This window comes from Electrona antarctica (genome assembly GCF_951216825.1).
Source record: "Electrona antarctica genome assembly, chromosome: 18".
Taxonomy (NCBI): Eukaryota; Metazoa; Chordata; class Actinopteri; order Myctophiformes; family Myctophidae; genus Electrona; species Electrona antarctica.
In genome coordinates, this window is record NC_136799.1 from 28,607,528 (window position 1) to 28,632,373 (window position 24,846).

Here is a 24,846-nt window from a genome sequence, read left to right on the forward strand (position 1 = left end):
GTTGCAGTGGTGGCAGGCCAACAAAGGCTTTTGTCAGTTTTGTGCGGCAGTGAGCTGAGCAACAAAAGCTATAAACACAAACGGTGGCATTCTGTCGACGGTGACGAAAAAGGAGATTGAGAAAAGTAGAGGAAGACTAAGACAGATGAAGATTATGAGGTAGAAGTAGAAGGAAGACACTCAAATGGCAAATGCTTCCGTGGGGGGAATGAGAATGTATGTCTTGGCATGAAAGAGGCCGCACGCCTCAGAACGTCAGACAGACTGACGTTCCAGGATGAATCCTAGAAGGAGGGAGAAACATGAGAGATGGAAAGGGTGAGCGAGCGTGCGGCTGCATTTGGATGGATGGATGGATGGATGGATGGATGGATGGATGGATGGATGGATGGAGGGAGGGAGGGAGGGAGGGAGGGAGGGGGGGAGCTGTTGTGTTACCTGGTGGAGCTGTCTGTTGCTGGCCAGCCAAGAGATTTAGGAGCAGTCAGCTGCAGAGAGCGGTGGAACAGGAAACAGTGAAACAGGAAAAAGAAGAACTGCAGGGAACCAAAGACCCTGTTGTCACATCCTTTCTCCTTGTTTGCCAAAACGCTGAGGAAAATCGAGGTGACAACTGGCACTTTAATGACATCACTGCACTGTTTTATCAGAACAAACAAGCTGTGAGCGTCCCAGATTGTTTGTGCCATCACCCTACTTGGAAAATCACATCACTCGTATGTGGGTCACGCTTAATATAATAAAAATTGTATGGGGTGAGGCACGTAGTAATACAGTCCTGTGTAGGAGTCGTTAAGTATTCAGGAAGTCTCTTCTGTGCTCTGGGCACCATGCGTTTTCTCTCTTCAACTCCCTCCTCTCATTTCTTCCTCACCTCACCTCTCCTCTCCCTTCCTCTCTTCCAATCCAGTAGTCTCAAAAGGCAGATTGTTAGAAGCAGCAATGAGACAGGGGATTGTGCTGTGCAACCGAAATAAATGTCCCCCTGGGAACGATTTGTCTTGTTCAAGTCTGCCTGGCAGAGGCCACACTCAACCTGGGTGCCGCTGAGCATGTGCGAGACAGGACAGCACAATGGAGATTTATCTATGTCCCTCTCCACACGCCAGGTGTCTGTTTTGCAGGCTTAATTCAAGTGCAGGGGTGGAAATAATGTAAACACTTTCAAAGGAGAGCTCATATTCTGTTTTCCTTGCACAGTGCCTCTGTAAAGCACCTCTTAAATATTAATAAAGGCAGATGCCACAACAGTCGCTGCACAGTGAAATCCTTAGTGTTAATTTAACTCTGACGATTGGTTTTCCATGCACCTTAATGTTTAGATTCTGTGGGGCTTTCTCTTATCTGCGATCGGCAGCGTGTCTTGAGTCAGTGTGTGTGTGTGTGTGTGTGTGTGTGTGTGTGTGTGTGTGTGTGTGTGTGTGTGTGTGTCTCTGTGTGTGTGTGTGTGTGTGTGTGTGTGTGTGTGTGTGTGTGTGTGTGTGTGTGTGTGAGTGAGTTTAGATCTCAGAGGAGACCACAACACAAGATCAATCCTCCCCTGAAAGGATGTGATCAATGCAGATCTCTCTCTATCTCTCTCGCTTTCTCTCCTCACTGTGCTCCTCTTCCTCATCTTCCTCTCCCGCAGGTCTTATCACTCACACACACACACACACACACACACACACACACACACACACACACACACACACACACACACACACACACACACACACACACACACACACACACACACACACACATTCAAGTGAGTAAACAAACACGTGTATCTGCACAACAAGCAGAAATGGATCCATGCTGTAGGACAGATGTATCATTGGCTGGTCTGCTCTAAGCTGTATTGACACTGGAGTGCTCTCCACAAGGGATGGTGGGAGGGGCAGCAGATGAAAGTTATTCTCACTGTTTGTCCTCAGCCTGTAACCCCAATTGTAGTCTGTTACAGGCAGAATTGTGCACGCACGTGTATGTGTGTGTAGTGTAAACGCACAAGCATGCTTGTCTTGTGTATATATGTGTATGACTACATGCACGTCTATGTGTTCCTAGTGGGTGCGTGTGATTTCCGCCTGTTGATTGATGATTGGCAGGTTAGGGTTGGGGGTGGGCGGTGTTGTCCTATCAGTGCTTTTTTATCAAGGGCTGGGTGCAGCTGTCCTCATCCCTCCTTCCTTCTACAACCCCCCCTACCGTGTAACAAACAACAGACAGACAGGTGGAGTGGCAGGATGCAGAAATTCCCTCACCAGATCACCAGACTGCTGGAGTGAAGTGTGGCGTCCAAGGTGACCTTGAACAGTGAATAGCTGTGCTGCCACTTGCTCTGATCCACTGCATCAATAGCACCCCTCCCCCCCAATGGCAGACAATCATATGTCAGACACATACATTCAGTTGATCCGAATTAACATGTGTTAAATTCCTGTGCCTCAGGGATGTTGTACTTCCTGTTCTTTCCAGATGGGAGATGGCCATGACGCATGTTAGATGTTCCTTGCATGCCTGTACAATACATGTTTTTGTTTGTAGCAGCATGTTTCGAGTTGTTATAACCAGTGCTGCTAGTGAATATCACTGCCAAATTTCACTAGAAAACCAATCCAGCACAAAGGGTAGTTTTATATTTTATTATTGACATTTTTTATTTTTATTTTTTTTAGGGGTCAAGGAGGTCGGGTTGAGGGGTCAAGTACCCCCTTTAACCCCTCGTGGTGCCGGGCCTGTGTGCTGGTTCACCACTTCTACCAAAAATGGCTGATCTACAAGCTCACAATGTTGCACACCATTGTGAGCTTGTAGATTGGCAATTGTTTTACAAAGAGATTTGTTGTAGACGGACACAATCTGTTCAAGTACAGAGACATCTCACATCCAGTTTACTGTCTAGTACTCTAGTCTATGGTTAAAGCAGAGTGGATTATGGGACACCCCGCTGTATAATGCTTCCACATCCAATTGAATTGTGAAAGATTCACATGCCTCCCTGCACACCTGAATATTCCACCTAACCAGTAACACTCCTGCACTCATTGTATGTTTAACCATGGTTATTATTAGTTAAACATACAATGAGTGCAGGCAAGCTCAGAGTGCATGCAGAATGTCTCATACACAGGCTGTATTTGTCGTGCATGGCCCAGCATCGCTATCAGACAGAGACAGACCCAGCACAAACGGATTCCCTGAACTGATAAAAATAGTACATTCAAAAGTGCTGTTTGCTTTGCATTGCGCATTTCTTTATGCCCCTCAGCAGGTTTTATATCCCCACGCGCTCGCACTCCAGCGGCACAACCAGCACAATGAATAACTTGCAAAACTTTGCAGGAGGCAACGGTGTTCCTGTTCTCTGCCACACCTCAGCGGTGTGAAGTCTGTCTGCGGCTGTTGCCCCGGCTTTGATTAAAGTTGGGGGGGTGACAGGGGTGACGGGGGCAGGGGCTCCATCCATCATGTGATATCTGTCGCCTTCCTGCTGACTGGATTACAGGTCTAATCCACAACACCACCAAAGTAAATACACGAGGTGTGTGTGTGTGTGTGTGTGTGTGTGTGTGTGTGTGTGTGTGTGTGTGTGTGTGTGTGTGTGTGTGTGTGTGTTACTTTTTTCATGCAGCAATCTATCCCACGACTGAGTGATTGCATTGTTAACTGTGAATTTTCACATTAACTGGCATGTGACAAAATGTACATTATACTCTAAATCGCTGGCTACTACACATGGAATGCATTCTAGTAACCATGCACATAGGGCCACCACATGCTGAGTGCTGAGACACGCACACAAACACATACTGTACATATACACATCCACAAACACGTTTAATCAGTCAGCACTTAAATACCACACTGACTACTGACAGGCTTTAGGAATGATCACTGATTAGTTTGAACAAAGTTTCTATTCCATGATCCTAGGCACGCACGCACGCACGCACGCACGCACGCACGCACGCACGCACGCACGCACACACACACACACACACACACGCACACACACACACACACACACACACACAAAACAAATTTATGTTGTACCTTTGATAGAAGCTGTACTGAAAAAAGATATATTATAGGTATTTCTCTGTATGTGCTAGATGTATGCTGTGGTCGCCAGAGGGACATTTATTTCTGTTGTGCTGTGCTCACACCTTCCTCAAAATGTAAATGACCCAGATTCTGCTAGCACTTTTTCTTCCCGTATTCCCGGGCCAACACTAGTAACTCAAAAGGAAAAAAAGGAAAATCTGTTGTTGCGTTTGTTTGTAGCTATGTACAGGTTTTTTATCAGAGCCTGTGGGGGGTGATGGGTGGGGGTGGGCTCAGTTCTCCTCTGACAGAACAACAGCTCTTATCACAGAAAGCCTTGCCTCACCACAGTCACCAGCTCAAACTTTGCTTGCTTGTAGCTGGCTACTGGCCCCTGGGGCAGTATACAGTGCTACAGGGGGCCCTACACTGAGGGCCCTATTGTTTCTGCCAGTTAACAGTGAGCTGAGAACCCTGGGTGCTCTCCAATCATAAAGCTTCAGTGAGCTAACAGCCGCTCTTCAAAAGGGGCTAAACGCATGTTCATTAATTATCTGGATCCCTGTTAATTGGATTAATTGTTGAATAGAAACCCGTGTTATTAAAAATGACGAAAACACAAGGGCTGGGGGAGCAATGGAGGGATTAATATCTTTGCCGCTCACTCCCAGGCTGTCAGGAGACATACACACAAGCTCTCTCTCTCTCTCGCACGCACAAACGCGCACGCACACACACACACACACACACACACACACACACACACACACACACACACACACCAGCATGTGACCCGTCTTAGAAAAATCAGTGCTCGGCAAGGTGCAAATTGCATGCACGCTGATAGAGATAAGAAGCAAACCCATTTTCAAAGCTAGGAATAAATGCCAGATTCTTTTTGATGCCAAAAGTCGGTGGCTTTTCCAGTCCCTTGTATTCAACGAAGGAGGATGAAAAAAAAACAAGAAAAAATACAAACACCATGAACAATTTAGACTTGAGTTCTCAATTCCTCTGCTGATCTACCAACATAATTTATCAGAATTTAATCTTTCGTATCCTTGAGGGAACAAACTGATAATGGTGGTAGGTTTTTGTAACCACCTGTATTCAAACCTGGTGTCTTATGGGAAACCAAATATCTCCAAAGCGTGCCCCCCTGGCCAAGGGAGCTTCTGGACTTCAGGCCGCACTACTCATTTATGCTGGTTTTTCACTTCATAATATGAGCTCTACTCTCTGTCCAGGCCTGATATCGCAAATAGTGTGCAATTGGTGATGGTGCTATTATTGACATGGAATTATACAAAAACCTAGATTCCATATTATTCTCATTAAGGAACAAATAATCCTGACAAATAGGAACCAAAGGCTTCACAAAAACAAATCAAGGTTCATGGATACAAGCTGGTAGCAACATACAGGCTGGAGAGGTTACAGGTTTGAACAATTAATTGCAGTTAAGGAAATGGATATACAAGAAGGAGATAAAGGTTATTCACTATGATAATGTCAGCTGGATTTGACAAGTTTTGTTTAATGAACGAATTCCGGTTTCATGTAATAGTTTGATCTACTTAAATAGGTACCATACTGACTAAACATTAATTACAGGTGCTGTAAGTGATATGTTTTTTATTAAAACAAATACATTTTTAGTTAAAGCTAGCATTGCTATAGAGTATTTGGGGGCTCTCCCCATTTCTCCAGCTCTAGTACATTTCAGGTGGGTCACCAATTTCATCCAATTATGAGAGAACCCATCATCTCAAAATGTAGTGTTCCAATTATATTTTTATGGTTTTTTTGCTTGTTTTTTCAGCACTTCCAATTTCACTTGTTTATCCTATCATGTGTGAGGTCGTTCTCCTGATTTGTTGGTATTGTGACCTGAAATTTTATTTATTTTTATTAAAGAGCTGGAGAGATGGAGACCCCTGTTACTGAACAAACACACCAATGATTATTATGGGAATATCAAGCTATTTAACACTTATTTTAACAAACAATAATTAACTAAAAATAAAATCTACATCAGCATAATAGTACTTTAATTTCCTCAAAACCAGGTGGTGCATGTTGAAGTTTAATAGCTCTGTCTTAATATTAACCACCACCTCCTCACTAAGTCGAGTGATGGTGCAGACAGCAACCCTGATTTCCATACTAATAGAGCCTATAGCCTTTGGCTGAAGGTTAGGGAAACAGCTTCCAGTCACTAGCCACAGTGCTGTGTGGGTTGTTAAGGCAACCATACCTCCATATCTGTAGTCTTGTTATATAGTCCCGAGGGCCTTGTCACCTACCGTGATCCTCTTAAATGCTGTTATCTGAGCTCAAACTCAGTGCATGCATTTGTGCACGTTTATGCCTGGGTTTATATGCAGATTTCTCTCTCTCTCTCTCTCTTTCTCTGTATGTGTGTGTAGTATATGGAGAAGCTGGCTGAAAACTAGCCGGTTATCCAAGGACAGACGCACTTTTATGACCGTAACGAAATAACACTGACTGACAATTGCTCAATTATTTTAAGAATATTCCAGGTTGGGTTTGTTTCATGTATTTAAATCGACCATGACACACTGAGCATATGAGATGTGTCTTAATATTCTTTGGCCAGGCCAGGACTAACATGGGGCCGAAGTGACGCCAAAAGGTCATGGTACAGCTGTTGGATATTCATGCAAACAAATTGAGGTCTGAGAAATGAGAATTAACCGGGCCCCTCTCAGCCAACAGCTGTTCAAATCAAAGCGATCCAGTCGTGGTGCACCCTAGGCTGGGTGTGTGGGACTGAAGGTGGTAATCAGTCGGTGTGAGTACGTTCCCATTGATCATGGTGTTAATCTTCAGAGGACATTAGGAAAGGTCTTCCCAAGGACAGGACAATGAGAGGGCTTCATTGATTATTTGCAACATTGATCAATTGGTCCAAAGACACATAAGATTTACCTTTTTAACAGGGACCTGTGTACCAATATGCATGTGATACTAAATAGACAAGGTAATCAATTTCCATTTCAGCACCATCAATCAGCCTACTAGTCAGCCTATGGAAACTAACAAGAGATTGTTGAAGTCACTATAAGACCCAGGAATTTAATCTTGTTGACTGTTTGGATCTTACAACTGGTTAATACAATAATTTGTACACACGAGTGCGCGCTAGGGAATAACAATAATGTGTGGAATCCTATGTGTGATGATCTGTGATCACACCTCTATCAGTTTAGGAGGTCTACTCTACATGCATTTACGATGCATTCCTGTGCACAGCACACAATTGGCCCTAGTCTCTGTAGATCATTTAACCAGCGGTCCCTATTGGTGCTCTGTTCGATGCCTTGAAAGCCCTACTGGCCAATGGGCGTTGAGTAGGACGGAGCCGTTCAGCAGAATACTCTCTGGCGCTGGCAGTGGTAGAATCGACCGTCCTCGAGCGCACACCGTGTAGGAGAGTATACGACTCTGTGGAAGGAGATAACGGTTTCTTTTTTCCCCCCTCTCCACTCTTAACTGCAAGAACAAATCAAACCATATTTTTCGGCTTAGAGGGTCGTCTAACCACAGCGATCGAAACGTGGGGGGGAACGAGGGATTTGAGCAGCAAGTTTTTTTCTTTTGCCTTTTTTTCCCCTTTTCATAAAGAGAGGATTCTGTCGGTGGTTGGCTTGTTCTCACACTCTTCGTCGCAAAGATGATGGTCGGGGAGATTGAAGTGAAGGAGCGACCGAGGCCGAGTCCCGACTATTTGATGCAATTGTTAAACGAAAAGAAGCTCATGACGAGTCTACCGAACCTCTGCGGCATCTTCACACACCTCGAGCGGCTTCTGGATGAAGGTAAACGGCCCCGTTGGAGCGTTTTGGTGGCGGTGGTTTGGGGGGAGACAGGCAGGGGAAGCGTGACCACAGCGCAGTCCGGCGCGGGTTCGATGGGCATGCATGCTGCATTGGGGGGGACGCAGACACGCTCTAGCACGGGGCTAGATCTCTGTCTGGGCACGGAAGGCAATTGAGAACATACGGATACCCTCAACTTAAATAAAAGCAATAACTTCGCTGCGAACGCGTGGGTTTGTATCACCAGAGAGAGACCATAACAAGGGGGCTGGGGTTTTTAACTTCTCTAGTCGAAGAGGCGTTCAGGAGGAGCCTGACTTGTTTTGTACTCTCTCTACTTTGTGGCAACGAAAAGGGTCAACTTTACACATCGCCCATTTTAACGACGACACATCCAAAACGACTAGACGCAACCGCCGCGTTCGTTTACAAACTGTATAACAAGTTTCTCGGTGAAAATAGTTGGGCAGAGTTTTCGAGTCGTGGCCTGATTGCACGGGCTTCAGTTCAGGCACACAAGCCAAGAGTTAACTTGTGTGCTAAAATACCCGATCTACAAGCTCACGAGGCGTCCCCACAGCGGCGCGCTGTGAGCTTGTAGATCGGCTGTTTTTCGGGGCGCGACGTCGTCGTACGACGAAGCAAACCGGGCTCTTTTTTAGCTTTAGCTGCGTGGTAGCAGCGAGGCACGAGGAAGTAGTGGAGCCTCCGCGTTCCACCAAACCCTCATGGAACCAGACAACAATGTTACCAAACTTGTCCCCCAAATTCCTCCTGCCACCTCTCCTCTCCTCAGGAAAACAGTTGATACATTGTACTGGCGATAGCCCTCGCTCTCCGTGTTTTTGTTTATTTAGCACAAAGATGTTCTTTTTTCATCCGCAATAGCCGTGCTGGATACCAGCAGCAGCACATCGGAATGTGGCAGCTTGTTTGGTCAGACAATGGCCAGTGAGTTGTAGTGTGTGGGGGCTGCACTGATTATTTAAACCGCCCAACTTTTGCCTGGTTTGTTTTATTTAGTTGCCTTTTTTTTGTGAGAACAAAACGTCCTCTTCGGGATTTGGGTAGCTACACGATTTCCCCGACCACTGTAGTATTTTCTCCCCCCTCATTTGCTGCAGTCGTGGTGTGTGTATGTGTATTTTTTGCCAGTATGCCCCACCAAACTGCATCGCCTTTGTCAGCTCCATCACAGACACAATTGTGTTGTCCTTGGAATATGTCTCTCCCCTCTCTGTGGTTACGCATAACGGCGACCTATTCGCCATTGACGGTATCGATATCCTAAGCGGGTTTAGTGTACGGTTTGACTTGAGCTTTATGGAATTGAACTGGGGACACTAGAGAGCGCCACATCCCCCTGCCTGCCGTCCCCATAGCGCGCGTGTGTGTGTGTATTGGACGGCCAGGCACCATGTCATTTTTATTCAAATGCAGCCATTCACGCTTTATTGTGGTATAAATGATTTCTTATCGGATAGCCTTATAGGCAAAGGGCCACCATGAACTTGAGTTTCTGCTGAATATCTGAATGTGCATGCCATGTAGTAACTGTAGTTTGTACTTGCTAAACCGGTCTAGAAAGGGCTGTCTGCCTTCCTTGACATTTGGTAAACAAGCAAAAAAAAAAAAAGAAGACTCCAAGCACAACGTCGATCTCAAAAACGCATCTTGTCACCTCAAAAGATATACACTTATTTTGGCAGTTTTTGTAGAATGAAGCACCGTTATGTAAACACATTTTTATTCTCTGTAATTCGAGCGCTAGTGACATTCTGTCACATATCCTTCCTACTGTAGATGCATAGCGAGGTCATTGCAGTCCACATATGCAGGTGTAATAAAGAATTAAAGAGGAAAAAAAACAAGCTTATACAATGAAAACAAAAGCAAGTCTCAGTGGAAATGGTAATTAAAAAACGAGTTAAACCTGTAAACACCCAGTGTTGAAATGCTTCATAATTAATTTGACTTTATTTCGAGGGGGGGGGATTTGGTGGGTCCCAAGTTTTTATTGAGGTGCCGTGACCGAATATTGCTCTATTGTTTTCCCTACACCCAACCCGCACAACCTTAAAACTCTTAACAATTCTCTAGTGGACTGGACAATTAGGGGGAAAGAAATGACCATGCACACTCTGTGTGTGCCTCTTCTCATTTATTCAAATAACTAAACCTGCATAGTCTTACAGTGTATGACCCAACCCTGTGCGGTTCAGATATTTTGTCTGTCATTCCTAGCATTTTCGTGGATTGCCTTTGGAGTGCATGTTTCTCTGAAATGCACATACCTGTTTCTCTGTATCACACATACCTCTTGCAGACTTGTAGTTTTTCTGGACTATAAATATTTATTTTGTGCCACAACCCAGGCTTCCTGTTATTCGGTTTTGTTTTTTGTTTTTCTGCAAGAAAGGAACCAACTCCTACAATTCCCACAACTTCCCTCACCAGTCCCTCTGTCGTTCTCTCACCCTTTTCTCTCCCCCCAACCCGAAGCCACACAACTCCTCGGTTTACTGAGGTTTCCACAGCAGCAGCCCAAACTTTACATATCCGCCAAATGTTTCATGTGTGTGCGATGTAAGCCATCCAAGCGAAGGCAGCATAGGCTTGTCTGACTGTCTGGTTCCCGTTAGCGGGTATGTTTGGTTTGCTTGCTCTCTGGATTGGGCCAGAGCTCCGGTGTGGTATTTAGGCCATCCTCCCAGTCCCTGTCCCACCCTAGTGTAAACCAACCCCACCCAGGTTAAAATGTTTAATATAAATGATGGCAAAGTATTGTTACTTGCATGACTTTAGCTTTTCAGACTCTGGAGTTGTTCTCATGTGTAGTGTTAACCGTTAACACTACATTTGTTAGTTATAACTTATAAACTTGTGTTTAAATCTTAATACAGCCTGCTGTCTTTAGATAATGAAAGTGGCTCTATAAAGTACAGGGTTAAGCTACTACACATTTTATTTTGATTATTGCAGCACTTAAGTGCAGACACGGCAGTTCTCAATCAGTGTCTGTGAAGTAATCATTAATGCTATGTGGTTGAGATTTGCCAGGTAGGTTGTTGTGTGGTGTTCCAGTTAGGCAAATAGAGAGGCAAGGGCATCAGGCCAACACAGTTACAACAAACATCGCATCTCTCTGTGACAGGAAGGATTTCAGACGGTTTTCTTCCCCCCCCCCCCCTCAAACCCATAGTATTGCGGTGTGAATCATGGCTTGTCTATGAAGTTGTTTGTTCTGTGTAGCTTTCTCTCCAGAACATAGCGTTGCTGTTGAGCAGAAACCTTGTATCTCCACAGTGACACGTCAACTTTTTATGTTTCTCTATTAATGTGTCATGCTAAAATTAGTAGCAAATTGCAGATCTACAAGCTCAGATCGGATATATTTGAAACAGTGAAAAGTCTTTCTGTGGGTTGTATAAATATTTAACAATAAAGTGTAAAGAGCTTTTGACTAAAATAATTACTTAATTTTGATCCATTGGAAAACGGATAATATTTTCAATTTTCTAAAAAGTAACCTTTTTGTACAAACAAGGTTTCCACCCAACAGTTCACTGCCTTGTTCTGCCTTCTAGTCCCTGTCCTTCCACAAGTGTTAGTGTTGAAAGGGTGACAAGGAGAACAGGTGCTGCTTGAAAAAAACAAAAAGGTATTGAAGCTCATACAGTGGAGTAGAAATATTGTCACTTGTTGGGAGGGGGAAGATGTGATGCTGGAAAAAGGGAGGGGGGTGTGGGGGAACTGAAGGGCACTCCTTAGCTGTCAACGAGGTGTTGTTGCCACGTCTCCTTGGGGAGAACATTTCAGCGTGTTGATGAAAATTGTGCGGGCGAACGCCTCTCACAAAACAGAAAAGCGTAAATGGCAGGTGCCTGTTGTCTCTCACTGTAATTTAAATGGCTAAAATATTATTTGCTTTGTCAGACTAAAGAATATTGTGATAAAATTCAAAAATGTACATGGGTGGAAATTGTGCTTTTAGCTCTTGCCTTGTCTTCCTTGAAAGGAACCCCCTCCCTGCACCACAATCCCCCTGACAGCTGCACAGTGCACCACACATAGGTGACAAGCATTCCTCCCCACCCACCCTCAACTTTCTGCGTGCATGTTTGTGCTTCTTTTTCCACTGCGAAGGAAAACTGACACCCCCTTGTGCCCCTGTGTGTAGTGGCCGCTCATAGACAACCCCGCTTCACACCGTGCGTGCACGTCTCTATATCAACTATCAAGTGGAATATAGAGCCAGTCAAGGTCAGTCGGTCAGAGTTGACAGGCCCATCTCTGAAATCCCCTTATGTTGCAGTCTTCCAGAGGTGACACTCACCATGGTGTTTTTTATTTTTTGTAATTTCTTTTTATATATTTCACTTTGCGATCCTCACTTCACATTCCAGACGACAAGCTGCTTCAAATTGCTATATTTTCTCTTGGCAGGAAGAGACAGCCCATATCACATCCAGTGACTCTGTAGTAGTAGAAGTACAGGCACTGTTGTAAGTTACTGGAGCAGATGAGAGTCACCTTTCTCTCTCCCCCACCCCACCCCTCTTTCTTTCTTTTTTTTTTTACAGCATGTCCTCTGGCAAGTCTCTACTACACGGAACGCAATTGTCGGATTGATCGAGACCATTTGTTCCAAGTCCCCCCCCACCCCCCATTTTCCTTACAGGCTCAATTTTAGCCTTGTTTGTGTAATGGATTTAATAGTCCATTGTTGCAGAGCGTGCTGTGTCAGTAACCAGGTTGTGTACAGTCTACGGCTCTGGTCCCTGGCCACAGCATCTCCTGGCATAGAGTTTCACGTCTACCTGCTTGTTCCTGGGCTGTGATTTAATAGGATGCTCCCCTGTGAGTTGACAGTGCTCGGAGGACGGACGGACTGTCCACTACGAAGCTGATTTTGTGTTTGTCTGTGGGGACTGGAGTACAACCGTGTTAGATTAGCGCACTGATAAATGGGAGACAGGGAGTGGTATAAGCTTACTTCCTTATCCGTTTGTCCATATCTCTGTGTTCCTGTCTTTCTTCAGGTTTCAGACTGTCTCCCTGCCCGTTTCCTCCCTGTCAGTCCTCTCTTCGTCCCACTTTTGTCCCTGGTACCCCCCCCACCTCCCTTAGCTGGACTTTTGATAGCCTCCGACATGCAATCAATGTGGTGGCTAACAAGATTGAATGGCAAGTAAGACAGCTCAGGGCTGTGAGGAGGGAGCGCTGATGACAGCGATCGGTAGAAGGGCTTAGTGGCCATGGTGGTGGTTGTTGTTGTTGGTTAAGGGCTATGGTTGTTGTGCAAGCTAAAACCTGACCCCATCCTCTCAAGGCACTACTTATAAGCTGGAATTTAATTAAATTAGCTATTGTGTGTGTGCGCGCTACTTCGCTGAGCCACACCAGTCGCAGAGCTCGAGACGTGGGCTTTGTTTCTAACTCGTCTCTGTTTCTCCTTCTTTGTCTTGCTCACACTCTCTCGTCTCTGCTTCTCTTTTCACTCCTACTTACCTCTATGGTAATGAATTGGGAGGTGACGGGAGTCTGACAGGGTGAGGTGTAAAGGTGGTGGGAGGAAGAACCAGTTACAGGCTACAGCCTGCCTTCCCACCTACGTGGAAGGCTCTCTCTGATGTGTGTGAGCTCCAGTCACCCCCATCTGGTTCCCCTGGCTTAGCTCCATCCCCAGTCCCCCTCCGCCTCCTGCAGCCTGATAAAGTCATCTAACGACAGCCTCTGGCTCTTATCTCGGCCCTCAATCCCGCATGTGCTGGGGCCACCTTATCATTGCAGCCTCTGCCTTGCCCTGCTGTCGCCCTCCCCTGCCTAGCTGACTATCTGGCTGGCTGACTGTCACCAAAACTAAGCGTTTTCCTCCTCCCCTCCCTCCCGCTGCTGCTCAGTGTTCGACAGTGTAATATTTCTAGAGGCTATTTGAAAAAGTTTCCTCATATCTTTAACCGGGCCTGTACTATTTGAACAATAGTAAGCTGACCAGATGTGCAGTGAGAGTATTCAAGAGGCAAGGCCTACTGTGTGTTTCCTGTCAAGGAAAGAGTCACAGTTCTGTTGTTAGTTAGTCTGTCTATGACACAGCTCGTGTGTGTGAGCGTGCATGTCTATGACACAGCGCGTGTGTGCGTGAGCGTGCATGCTTTTCCAGATGATGACCAGTAGCGTGACACAGAAAGGCGGGTAGAGCTTGTCGGGGGATGTTGTAACAATTATGTCTCCTTCACTTCTCTTATGCACTTCTCTTCTGTGCCGACTGTCAGTTTACGTATTCTTGGGGTTATTTATTTGATGTCCTGAAATTGCAAACACCACTCTTTGACGCTGGCTGCACAACCCCTCTTTTTCTGTGTGTGTGTGTGTGTGTGTGTGTGTGTGTGTGTGTGTGTGTGTGTGTGTGTGTGTGTGTGTGTGTGTGTGTGTGTGTGTGTGTGTGTGTGTGTGTGTGTGTGTGTGTGTGTGTGTGTGTGTGTGTGTGTGTGTGTGTGTGTGTGTGTGTGTGTGTGTGTGTGTGTGTGTGTGTGTGTGTGTGTGTGTGTGTGTGTGTGTGTGTGTGTGTGTGTGTGTGTGTGTGTGTGTGTGTGACACACAAAAGTACACACAAAAAGTAACACCTGTTTTCGGACAGGAATGGTCAGTGGAAGGACCCAGATAGTGGTTTTGTTTTCCATTCCAGACAGATGGGGGGGGGGGGGGGGAAGAACAAGGGAGAGTCCAGAGAATGGAACGAGGCCTTCTCCTCACTCCCCCTGCCTCTTCTCTGCTGTTCCCACAGAGGTTGGTCTGTCTCCAGGCTTTTTTTCCTCAACACTCATTTACATTTTGGTTGTGAACGGGCTGTCTGGCACTCGGTGCTGTTTGATAATCTCTCCTCTCATTCCCCTTTACGTCATGCTCGCTGGCGTGCGTGGCGTGCAAACAAACCTTCGTATGTGCATTTGCTCGCGTGCTCTCACGCACGCACGCGCGCACACACACAGAGGAACAAGTATGTCTCAGTTGAGACGAGTATGGGCCCCACCCTGTTGCATTCTTTGACTGCTTGGAATAGCTTTACCACCCCCGTCTTTACTTTTACGCACACTTCGCCCCCTTTTTCACTCACAATATGTCCTCTCTCCCGTTCGCTCTGACAATGTATTTCACTGTCTTTTGATGGCGTGTTTCTTTTCTCCCCTTCTATTTACTGAGCTGCTGTTACAGATGTGGATTCTAACAATTATGCTCTGCATGAGGTGTTACACTGGCATTTGTCACCATTTCTCCCTGTTCCTTTCCCCATAGTTCAGTTTCTTCACAGAATAGGGAGGCGAAGAAAGAAAAAGCAGAGCTGAATTCTCTCTCTCTCTCTCTCTCTCTCTCTCTCTCGTTGCCCGCCCTTCTTGCGTTCTCTTCTGTCGTTTCGGGAGGAATGGCAAGCAAGCAAGTTGACAGCCAGTTCAGGAATTTCACCGGGAGTGCAGTCGAAGCACTTAACCTCCAATCTGCTGTTTGTTTGTTTCCCCCCACAATCCCTCATTTTGTGTGTTTTAAATCAATTTGATCTGTGCTGTGTTCAGAAGCTGATGCAAGACACACCATCAGTTAGAGGAATAACCAGAAAAGATTAATGTGTAGTTGTATTGCAATTTTGACAGAGCTGTTATTTCACCGCCTGGCAATTTCAATGTATTTTTCACCCGGGTAAAAATATCAAGGGCAGAAGGGCAAGGTTTTAAAAATCGTATTTATTTTCTTCTGCAGTTTAGAACATTGGGAGCACACATCTCTGTGTTAAAGTCTGTTTTCCTTTGCAACATTTGCCGTGGCTCCCTGTCAAAGGGGTTTTCATCTTTCTTTTTAAAACCCCTCTTCTGAAATCGTGTGCACCCTCCCGACCTCTTCTCCCATTGATGCCTCAATAGATCGGTCTGCAACATCTCTCAGCGTAGGCTTCTTGCCATGGTTGTGGGGGCTGGCCGATAAATCGAGGATGAATAATTCACCTGTCCCTTAGCAGTGTACGTTGTTTCTGTTTGACTTGCCACACAAGCAGGCAGCCCCACCGTAACCTTCCCCAAGGGCCTGCAGAGGGCGAGGGGAACGGAATCCTTCCATGCATTTTTGCCATTAAATATGTAGTGAAGACTCTGACCTAAACCAGGTCAACCCACTTCCTCTGTGCCAACAAATGCTTGGATGTTATGCTCAGCCTCTTTTTTTTTTTTTTACATGGTTATTAAGTTCTACGTGACACAACAATTGCGTATCGGCTCTCTGCCTATCTTGGAAAACGTGGTATGTATGTAAACACACACAGATTTGACCTCCTGCACGAGAGTGGCGCTGCACTCGGTCAAAGAGAGAGGCAGTGGTTTGTTTCAGAATCATTTTTAAATGCTGGTTTACGTGGGCAGCTTAGAGTGCATGCACTCTGACTGATGTCAACTGTATTTTCTTTTTGGAGTGAGACAGAACAGGATTGAGCACATGTCAAGTGAATGATTGTGTAACAGTGGTAAGGTTATGGAGGCAGGCAAGGCTCGAAGCGGCCATGCCGGGGGGGGGGGGGGGGGGTGGTGGTGGTGTGTGTGTGTGTGTGTGAGAGAGATAGACGGAAGGGCTCGGTCATTCTACACTGCAGTTGCATGAGTTCATGGCATTTTGAGCCCCCATCACCACCACCTAACCTCACACCACCCTCACCCCACCCCTGGCTGTTTTTCCAGTCTTGCAATTGGCCGCCCCTGTTTGTATCTGCGGATCATGTGATAGGAGCCACTTGGAGCCAAGGGGAGACGAGAGAGAGAGCGAGTACTGCTCAACTTGTTTTTCTTTTTCAGTCTGCGTGTGTGTGTGAGTTCTCTGCTCTACTTAAACTGTGATGAAACATTCATTACAGTATAGCAGGGAATGTTGCAGCAAGGAGCAGTTGCATGCATGACGCCACTGCACACAGAGACTTTGTGCACCTAGTCAGTGTTGTCAGATTTTGTGAGAGGAACCAGGTATATGAAAACAAGTCTAAAATACACAATCATTTGGGGATCCATGACATGAAAGTGGTTTAAAGTAAACAATAATAAAATAAAACGAGGGCAAGAAGCCCAAATAAGTAACTACACTATAGAAACAAGACCCAAAAACCTGCAACTACCAATATGTACTAGCAACCTTAGAGAAAAACAAGGCCAAAGTCGCTTCTAATAAAGCAGACCTGGCAACACTTCACCTAGCCCTTCTGTCTGCGTGTTCTCAAATGTTCCAGTTTGCCGAACGGCCCCTTCCTCCCCCGATATCTCGGACACAGTGTGCACAGCCTAACCAGACGACTGTTGTGGCTGTCTAACCTCTTGTCTCACACATTATGTAAAACGGGATTGTCTTCTCTGTGTGATTCATGCCCATGTGTTTAGTAACCCCAAAAGTGACATAACTGCTGCATGGATGAAGCCAGAGAGCCATTGCGGCTGCAAAGTGTTTTATGTCCATGTTATTTGTTTTTTAGTGTTGTGCCGCGGACTGTCTGTTTACACTACAGCTTGAAAATCTGCACGTCCGTTCTTATCAGTGCACTGGTCGTGACCAGATTACCGAGCAGAGACAATGGCTCAGATTTGTATGATTAGGCTTTAATGACTGAGAAACAAAGGGACCCTACAGCCCCCATTTGGAGCACAGGAAAGACATGTGTATAAAACACAGATAACTAGCAGGAAAGAATGTGGATGTATCGTATCGTGCTCTATATGAAAGGGGTTAGTGAGTGTGCTTTTGGGCCCACTCAATTGATTGGTTGTGTGCACTGAAAGGGGGGAGCGAGGGTGATAAAGAACAGGGGAAAAGAGTGGGAGAATTCCTATGTGCTGAGAATGAGGTCATCTGGTTGGCTAAGAGGAAGGTCACTGACCCCTCCCTCCCTCCCTCCATGATTTCTGATACACAAAAGGCCTTTTGTGTGGTAATGGGACAGACGTATGCACCCCGGGACATTTTTGAACCAGTTCACATTTCACAAGCTACACAGTGAAGTGCTGTGTTAATTTCTTACATTAATTTCAACATTATTAAAGTAATGTAACAAAATATATATATATTATTTTTTTACTCTGGTCAATTTGGCATTTTCAGAGTCAAAATGATTGCTGAGGATTTTACTTAGTGTGCGTGCCTCCATGCACTTGAATAGGATGTCCATTTTCGAGTTTGAAGTGTGGTTGCATTATCTTTGTGTCACCACTCACCAACCATGTTAACATTTTGTTGCAGTTCCAGCTATGACATGGCTCAAGGCAATGCTTGTGATTCCACCCGAGGCGTTTAATTCCGTCACAAATGATCAAACGTGTTTGATAGTTATGAGTACGGCCCCGATAGTCTGTGAGCAGATCGAGACGTTTAACGTTGGATCTTCAAACTCTTCACACAGATAATCTGGGCAGATAATTGGTACCGATCAGCCTCCCCGGTTGTTGACAGGGGCGCTCCATGCCCAAAATCTCTCCGATCATCCTCTCCTCTGAGCCCGGCTTTAGTTTCTCACAGCGGATGTACAGTACCAATCCTTATTTATCCATTTGTAACTCCCAAGAATCTACAGATGGAACCAAATGGACCATTTGGTTCCATTGGTACAGTCGTTGAGTTAAATTAACACAGGATTTTACAGTGTGGTTAAAAGCTACAGGATTTGACCGCGTGGTTAAAAGGCTATGCTTGAATTAGTGTGTGTCAGTTCAGGTAATGACCGTCGCTTAGGCAGCTGCTATATCACTGAGGTGTCATGTCAGTTGTCACCCTGATGCTTTGAAGTTCAGTCAAAGGAATTGATCGTCCTCCACATGCCATATGACCTAGTGAACAGCCATGGCTCCCGTCCGCTTTGACCCTCAACGTCCTCCAGTCCAGTTGTCTCAGTAAGAGCAACTGGATGCAGTGGAATTCCAGCCCATAACACGTTCTACAAGGTGTTGTTTTTGTTGCACAGGATGAGATTACAGCTGCCTCCGTCTGTCACATATCATTTACTGTGATGTTGGAGCATGTCCAGTATGGATACACACGCTTGGGTTTCATTTCTGTTCTTTCAGGAGAATCTTCCAGCTGTAAATTTGCTTCCATATACAGTAAACGGTACTGAAGAACACAGACAGAGTTTGGATGTATTTTTATCCCCTTATTTTTTTATGGTGATGGAGAATTACAGTGACTGTTGTGTAATGCAGTGTCCTGTGGAGAAAGGCTAAAGGCTGCCGGGGGGGGGGGGGTGGTTGTGTGTGTGTGTGTGTGTGTGTGTGTGTGTGTGTGTGTGTGTACACGCATGCATGAATACAGTGGGAAGGGAGACAGATGTGGGCATCAGCGAGGTGCCAAGGTGCCAGCTGTTGTGGCACATCCAGGTGAGGAATAGTCAGTCTGGAGATGGAGTCGTCTCTGTCAGACCCTTTTTAATACGCTCCCCTCCTCTCATTTCCTCGAGAGAATTTGTCTGACACGAGTTCAGGCTGTTTGTGACGGGAGATCTTCCTCCAGCCTTATTTTTATTGAACGTCTGACACTCTCGATGAACCAGACCCCCGGCTTTATCTCGGTTCCTCCTTTGACTCATCACCAACTACAAAATCTCTCTCTCTCTCTCTCTCTCTCTCTCTCTCTCTCTCTCTCTCTCCCCCCCCCCCGTCTGTCCCTCTCTATGTCTTATGTTTTGCTCTGTCTCTGTTTTTCCCTCTCCCCTTCCCTCAAAACCTGACACATGTTCTCCTGGTGTGTTTGTGCTACACTGCCATCCATTTTGCAGATGAAGCAGTACAACGCTCGGTGTGAAAGATGTTCCGTCGTTGGCCCTTGTGTTTTCCAAAGGAGGAAACCGCTATCTGTTCTCCCATGGGAATGACTCATTTTTCCTGGCTTTTGTCTTTTTATTGTAATATTTATTTTGGCATCATGACTCTGCAACTCCTGCTGCCAGTGGCCACCATTCCCCCCCACCCATGTGTATTTTTGTTCGTTCTCTCATCTCCAGCTTGCTTGCCTCAATCCATCTCTCTCTCTCTCTCTCTCTAGTCCTGGGGTGTCTCTCTTCATTTCCACCTGTGCTTTGTCTCCATCCATTTTCTCTCTCTATGGTTCTGTGTGTGTGTGTGTGTGTGTGTGTGTGTGTGTGTGTGTGTGTGTGTGTGTGTGTGTGTTGTACTGTGGCAGTAATCCAGCCTCGGGGCTACATCGCCTCTCTTTCATGTGAGGACCAGTAGTGTTGAACTTAAAGGCCTGTAACATAGCCTGTCGGTTTGCATCAGCCCAGTGACTGCGACTCTGCACACAGGACACTACTGAGACTCCCTTCGCCTGTGACAGCGAACACACACACACACACACACACACACACACACACGGTAGCAGAGTGCATGCCTGCACATGCTGGCAGTGATTATACAGACACATACTGTAGACTCAGTAAGTCCTCACAACCCAAGCGCTTTGAGGTAGATCAGAGGTTACAGGATTAAGAAGGGTTGGGTGGCTGCCTGGTTAATCATGGTGCGAGTCGTGTGGAAACCGGACTGTCTGTCTGTCTATGCCCCCCCCCCCACCCCCCCCCCCCCACACCCCCAGTTTCATCACCTTGACATAATGTCGTGTCAGCCCCCACCCCCCAAATGGTTGCTCATACCACCAGTGGATAAACAACGCTGTTCAACATGATCATGCAGACAGAGCAAAGGGTTTTCCATGTCTGGAAAGCCCTGTTATGTTTTTACCATTTTCTCTCTCCTCTTTTCATTGCCTCTTTTCATTGTCTTTCCCACAAGGCGAGTAAACCATTTAGAAGTGTCTCAGGGATGCAGCAGGGACTATTTCAGCATTGCCCTAACCGTCCAGGATTGTTTGTTTGGTTCTGCGCAGAGAGACTCCGAGACGTACAGTAGTTTTGACAGAAATCGTACAGATACACTTGTTCACATGCCCAGAACAATCCAGCTTTAAGTCCTCCTGCACCAAATCCATCCAGATACTTGACACTGTTCCTTATTTAATTTTTCCATATAAGTAAGTAAGAGGTATTGTGCGTGTGTGTGTCTGTCTGTCTATAGACATTCCACTGGGAGATAAAATTCTGATCCCAAACAAGATCTCTGAAAGTCTGGCCGTGATGAAAAGGAGACGTGGAGAGAGAGACACCATAACAAGATATGAGTGCCACTGTTTGTCACGTATTCGGGGACAGAGCAAGAAAAGGCTGGAACTTGTAGACAGCAGCTACAAGACCCAGCATGCCCTGTACTTGAGAAGTAAGGAAGGGAGATACCAGTTCTCTGATCTCTATCCACCGGCACGCACAAACTCAGTGTTCATCTAGAGTTAGAAATTCTAATTTGATAAATGAACACTGAATATTTTCCTCATGCTGTGTAGACTAAGGAAATTGATTTCTAGGCTGGTAATCGGAGGCTCTAGCAGCTTGTCGGACCCTGTTTCTCTTCAGAGCCACAAACACATTAATTGCCATTAGCACGTAACTGTGGGCAATTGTCCTGTCGTACAGATTCTCTGGCCTTCGTTGGTATAAATGGCTCCTCGTTGCCATCGTGTGACCTCATTTCCTGCTAATGAGAGAGAAAGGAATGTGGTTGTTCCTCATTTTCTCTCTCTCTCTCCCACCCTGTGTACTCGAAACTCAGACACATAAACATGCAGAGGTTATAAAGAGAAAGGGATACAATACATATCCAGTAAAATGTTACTGCTTCCAGCTCTACCGCTCCAAAAACAATGGCTCACTTATAGCATCGCTGTCAGCTGGAAACCTTGTCAACTCATGTCCAGGACAACCATTTTTTATTATTTTAAAAATAATATATAAAAAAAATAGTGAAAATGGTTGCTATTTTTGCTACTTTTGTTCAAAGGACATTCATTCACCAAAAAATATAAAATGTGGACTTGAAATATGGAGATGCAAGGTTTCTGCCCGACAGCTGATAACAGAGGCTGCTAACTGCTTGTCCTAATCTGTATGATAAAAACACAGCTGCTGTTTGCTAGCCGTCGCCATTTAGGTGTCTGTTTTGACAAAACTGCAATAGAAACGACAATCCCGCCATCTGCAGCCATTACAGTGGCTTTTTGTGAACGTCCTGCTTTAACATAAGGCTTCAAACAATTGTTGAAGCAACAGGGGAGTAGCAATTCAAAGGCCAGGGGGTAGATATTGAAAGATGGGGGGGGGGGGGGGGGGGGGGGGGGACGATATCTTCTGCCTCCTATTGGCTGTGGGTGGGGTGGATGTCTCCATGGTTACATAGGTGGGACAGGAAGCCGAAGCGGTACTTATCTCTTCGTCACATTGACAGTCGGAGCCCTTCCTTCTTTCCGCCCTTGCTTCCTCTTCTGACAGCTGGACATTTCCTGCGATTGTTGTGTGACGACGCAGAGGGAGAGTATGGAAGACTGCCTCTCTGTGGGAGAGTATGGAAGACAGCCTCTCTGTTTGTGTGCGTTTATGCCATGGATGTGAACCTCCTGGTTTTAATGTTTGTGCCATATGTTTGTTTATGCCATGGATGTGAACACCACACACACAGCCACATGTAAACACACAGTCACACACAGAGACCAACACCACACACACAGCCACATGTAAACACACAGTCACACACAGAGACCAACACCACACACACAGCCACATGTAAACACACAGTCACACACAGAGACCAACACCACACACACAGCCACATGTAAACACACAGTCACACACAGAGACCAACAGTCCCACAAAAGTGTAGTCTGTCTCTGTGATAAACAACAAGGTCTATGAACACAAGGCCAAAGTCTCTTATAATAAGCAGACATGGCAACACTGATGAAGCCTCTCAGTCACACCGTACTTACTTACTTCAAGAGCCAGTCTGCCTAGCGACAGGAAGTGTTAATTCTGCCCATGTCCCTGCTGGTGGTGCGCAGAGGAAAGGCTTCCCTTCTTTCCAATAGGTAAGAGGAGAAGGTTCCCGAACTGCAGTGTAAACAAAAATCGGAGGCCTCCCCAACCCATCTCTCTCACACACGCACATGCACAACCTTTCAGCTTGCATCCTGACTCTCCATCCTGTTATTCTCCTCCGTTCTTATCTCATATCCTCACATCTTGGTGTATTCACAACATGCATCCTGAGCTCCATTCTACATCGCATCCCCTACATTGTTTTGGAGTTTGTGTGTGTGTGTGTGTGTGTGTGTGTGAGAGAGAGAGAGAGAGAGAGTGTGTGTGTGTGTGGGAGTATGCCTGAAGCCATAGTGGGTAAAATGTTTCTGTGTGAGCGTCTCTACTGACACAGTGACTGTATAGTAAATGGGGTAAAGCAGAATAGCACAGCATAGCTCAGCACGGTATGGTTCAGGTCCCGCTTTTGTTTGGCTGCCTGATTCCTCTGGCAGGTGAAGTCTGTGAAATGAGTTCCCCCGAGATGGGAAGAAGAACCGACAATCTGTCTGTGCGCGCATGCATGTTTTCATGCTGCATGTGTGTCTGTGTGTGCGTGTGCACACCAAATAATCCACCAGTTTGGAGCAAGCCTGTCGGCAGCTCAGCATCTTTTTTTTATTTCTTTTTTATTACTTTTTTACTTATTTTTTTTTTACCCACACAGACACTAGCTTTATCTTTGGAGACTGAAATATGGGGTTCCTCCTGGTATCGTTGCCTAGTTGAGCAAGTCTCTCGCTCTCTCTCTCTCTCTCTCGTCTTCACCAAGTATTTCCTTTCAAATTTGTGGAACCGTTTTTCAGCTTATGAGGTTTCCCTTCTGAAAGCCAGTCTGTTAAATGACAATCGCTGTGCCTTCCAATTTAACGCTACATATCCCAGCCTCTTTAGATGGCAGGAAAGCAGCAGCAAGATGGCCTATCGTTGCGTGGTATTTTAGAGGGGTGTGGGCCTATGTGTGCATTTGTGTGTTACAAATGCACACTTTATAACACACAATGGCTGTTTCAGCGGAATGGGGGTATTATTGAGCGACTTCTAAAAGGTGAACTAAGGAAAAGCATTTTTCTTGAAGCTGTGTTTTTAGTTTTTAAATTGCTCTTTGAATCTGGTTTGAATTTGTGTGAATAATCAGGGAAACTACTGTGAAAAACTGCTTTATCAAGCTGCTAAACTGCTACTTTTAATGGATCCTATTAATAGATGCGCAGGTGTGTCCTTTTTTCTATTAGTGTGTGTGTGTGTGTGTGTGTGTGTGTGTGTGTGTGTGTGTGTGTGTGTGTGTGTGTGTGTGTGTGTGTGTGTGTGTGTGTGTGTGTGTGTGTGTGTGTGTGTGTGTGTGTGTGTGTGTGTGAGAGACAGTGTGTGTGTGACAGTGTGTGTGTGCGTGCGCGCGCACACCCCGAGAGCCTTCCTAAAGTCCCCGCACATGAAGAATAATGAACACTGACCCCCCGCGGCAACCATTAAGAGGAGGCCATTATGGCTCAGCATTGAGCCAGCACACCCTGCCAGTTTCACCTCACGCTATGGCAGACCCCACTGTGTGCGGGAAACTGGCACTCCCATGGCTCATTGAGCCGCTAGCGTGCCCCCCACTGGCGCACAGCCCCATAAAGCAGTTCCACATCATCAAATGTGATGATCCCGCTTTCTAATTTTAGTCTGAGGTCTTAATAGCTCTGCAGATACAATGTCGCAAACCCCTCACTGCTGGGCGTCGGGCAGGATCGTATAATGAGAGAGAGAGGGGGGGGGGGGGGGGGGTGTTACTGCAACTTTGCAGAAACGGCAATTTATCATGTCTGTTTTTAGTTTTTGGGTACTTTGCTTTTGCACTAGATGCAAATGTGAGTGATCCAATCTAGCCATCACTGCCGTTTTGATATTATCTATGAGGGGTGTTTCACTTCTTAGCTTTGCTTTGGTTTATACCGATCTAAACGGTTATTTGGTTTTCAGGGCCACTGTTGGTGCTGCAAAATTCTTGCTCAAATGTGA

General features: G+C 45.8%; 1 protein-coding gene across 1 annotated transcript in view; it reads left to right on the forward strand.

Moving 5' to 3' along the window:
• Positions 1–7,425: 7,425 nt before the first annotated feature.
• The window catches only part of qkia (QKI, KH domain containing, RNA binding a), an 83,186-nt gene continuing 65,765 nt past the window's right edge, over positions 7,426–24,846 (forward strand). Inside the window, exon 1 of the mRNA XM_079527475.1 lies at positions 7,426–7,874. Coding sequence (XP_079383601.1) covers positions 7,730–7,874 — 145 coding nt within the window. The 5' untranslated portion in view covers positions 7,426–7,729. The remainder of the gene's footprint in view (positions 7,875–24,846) is intronic.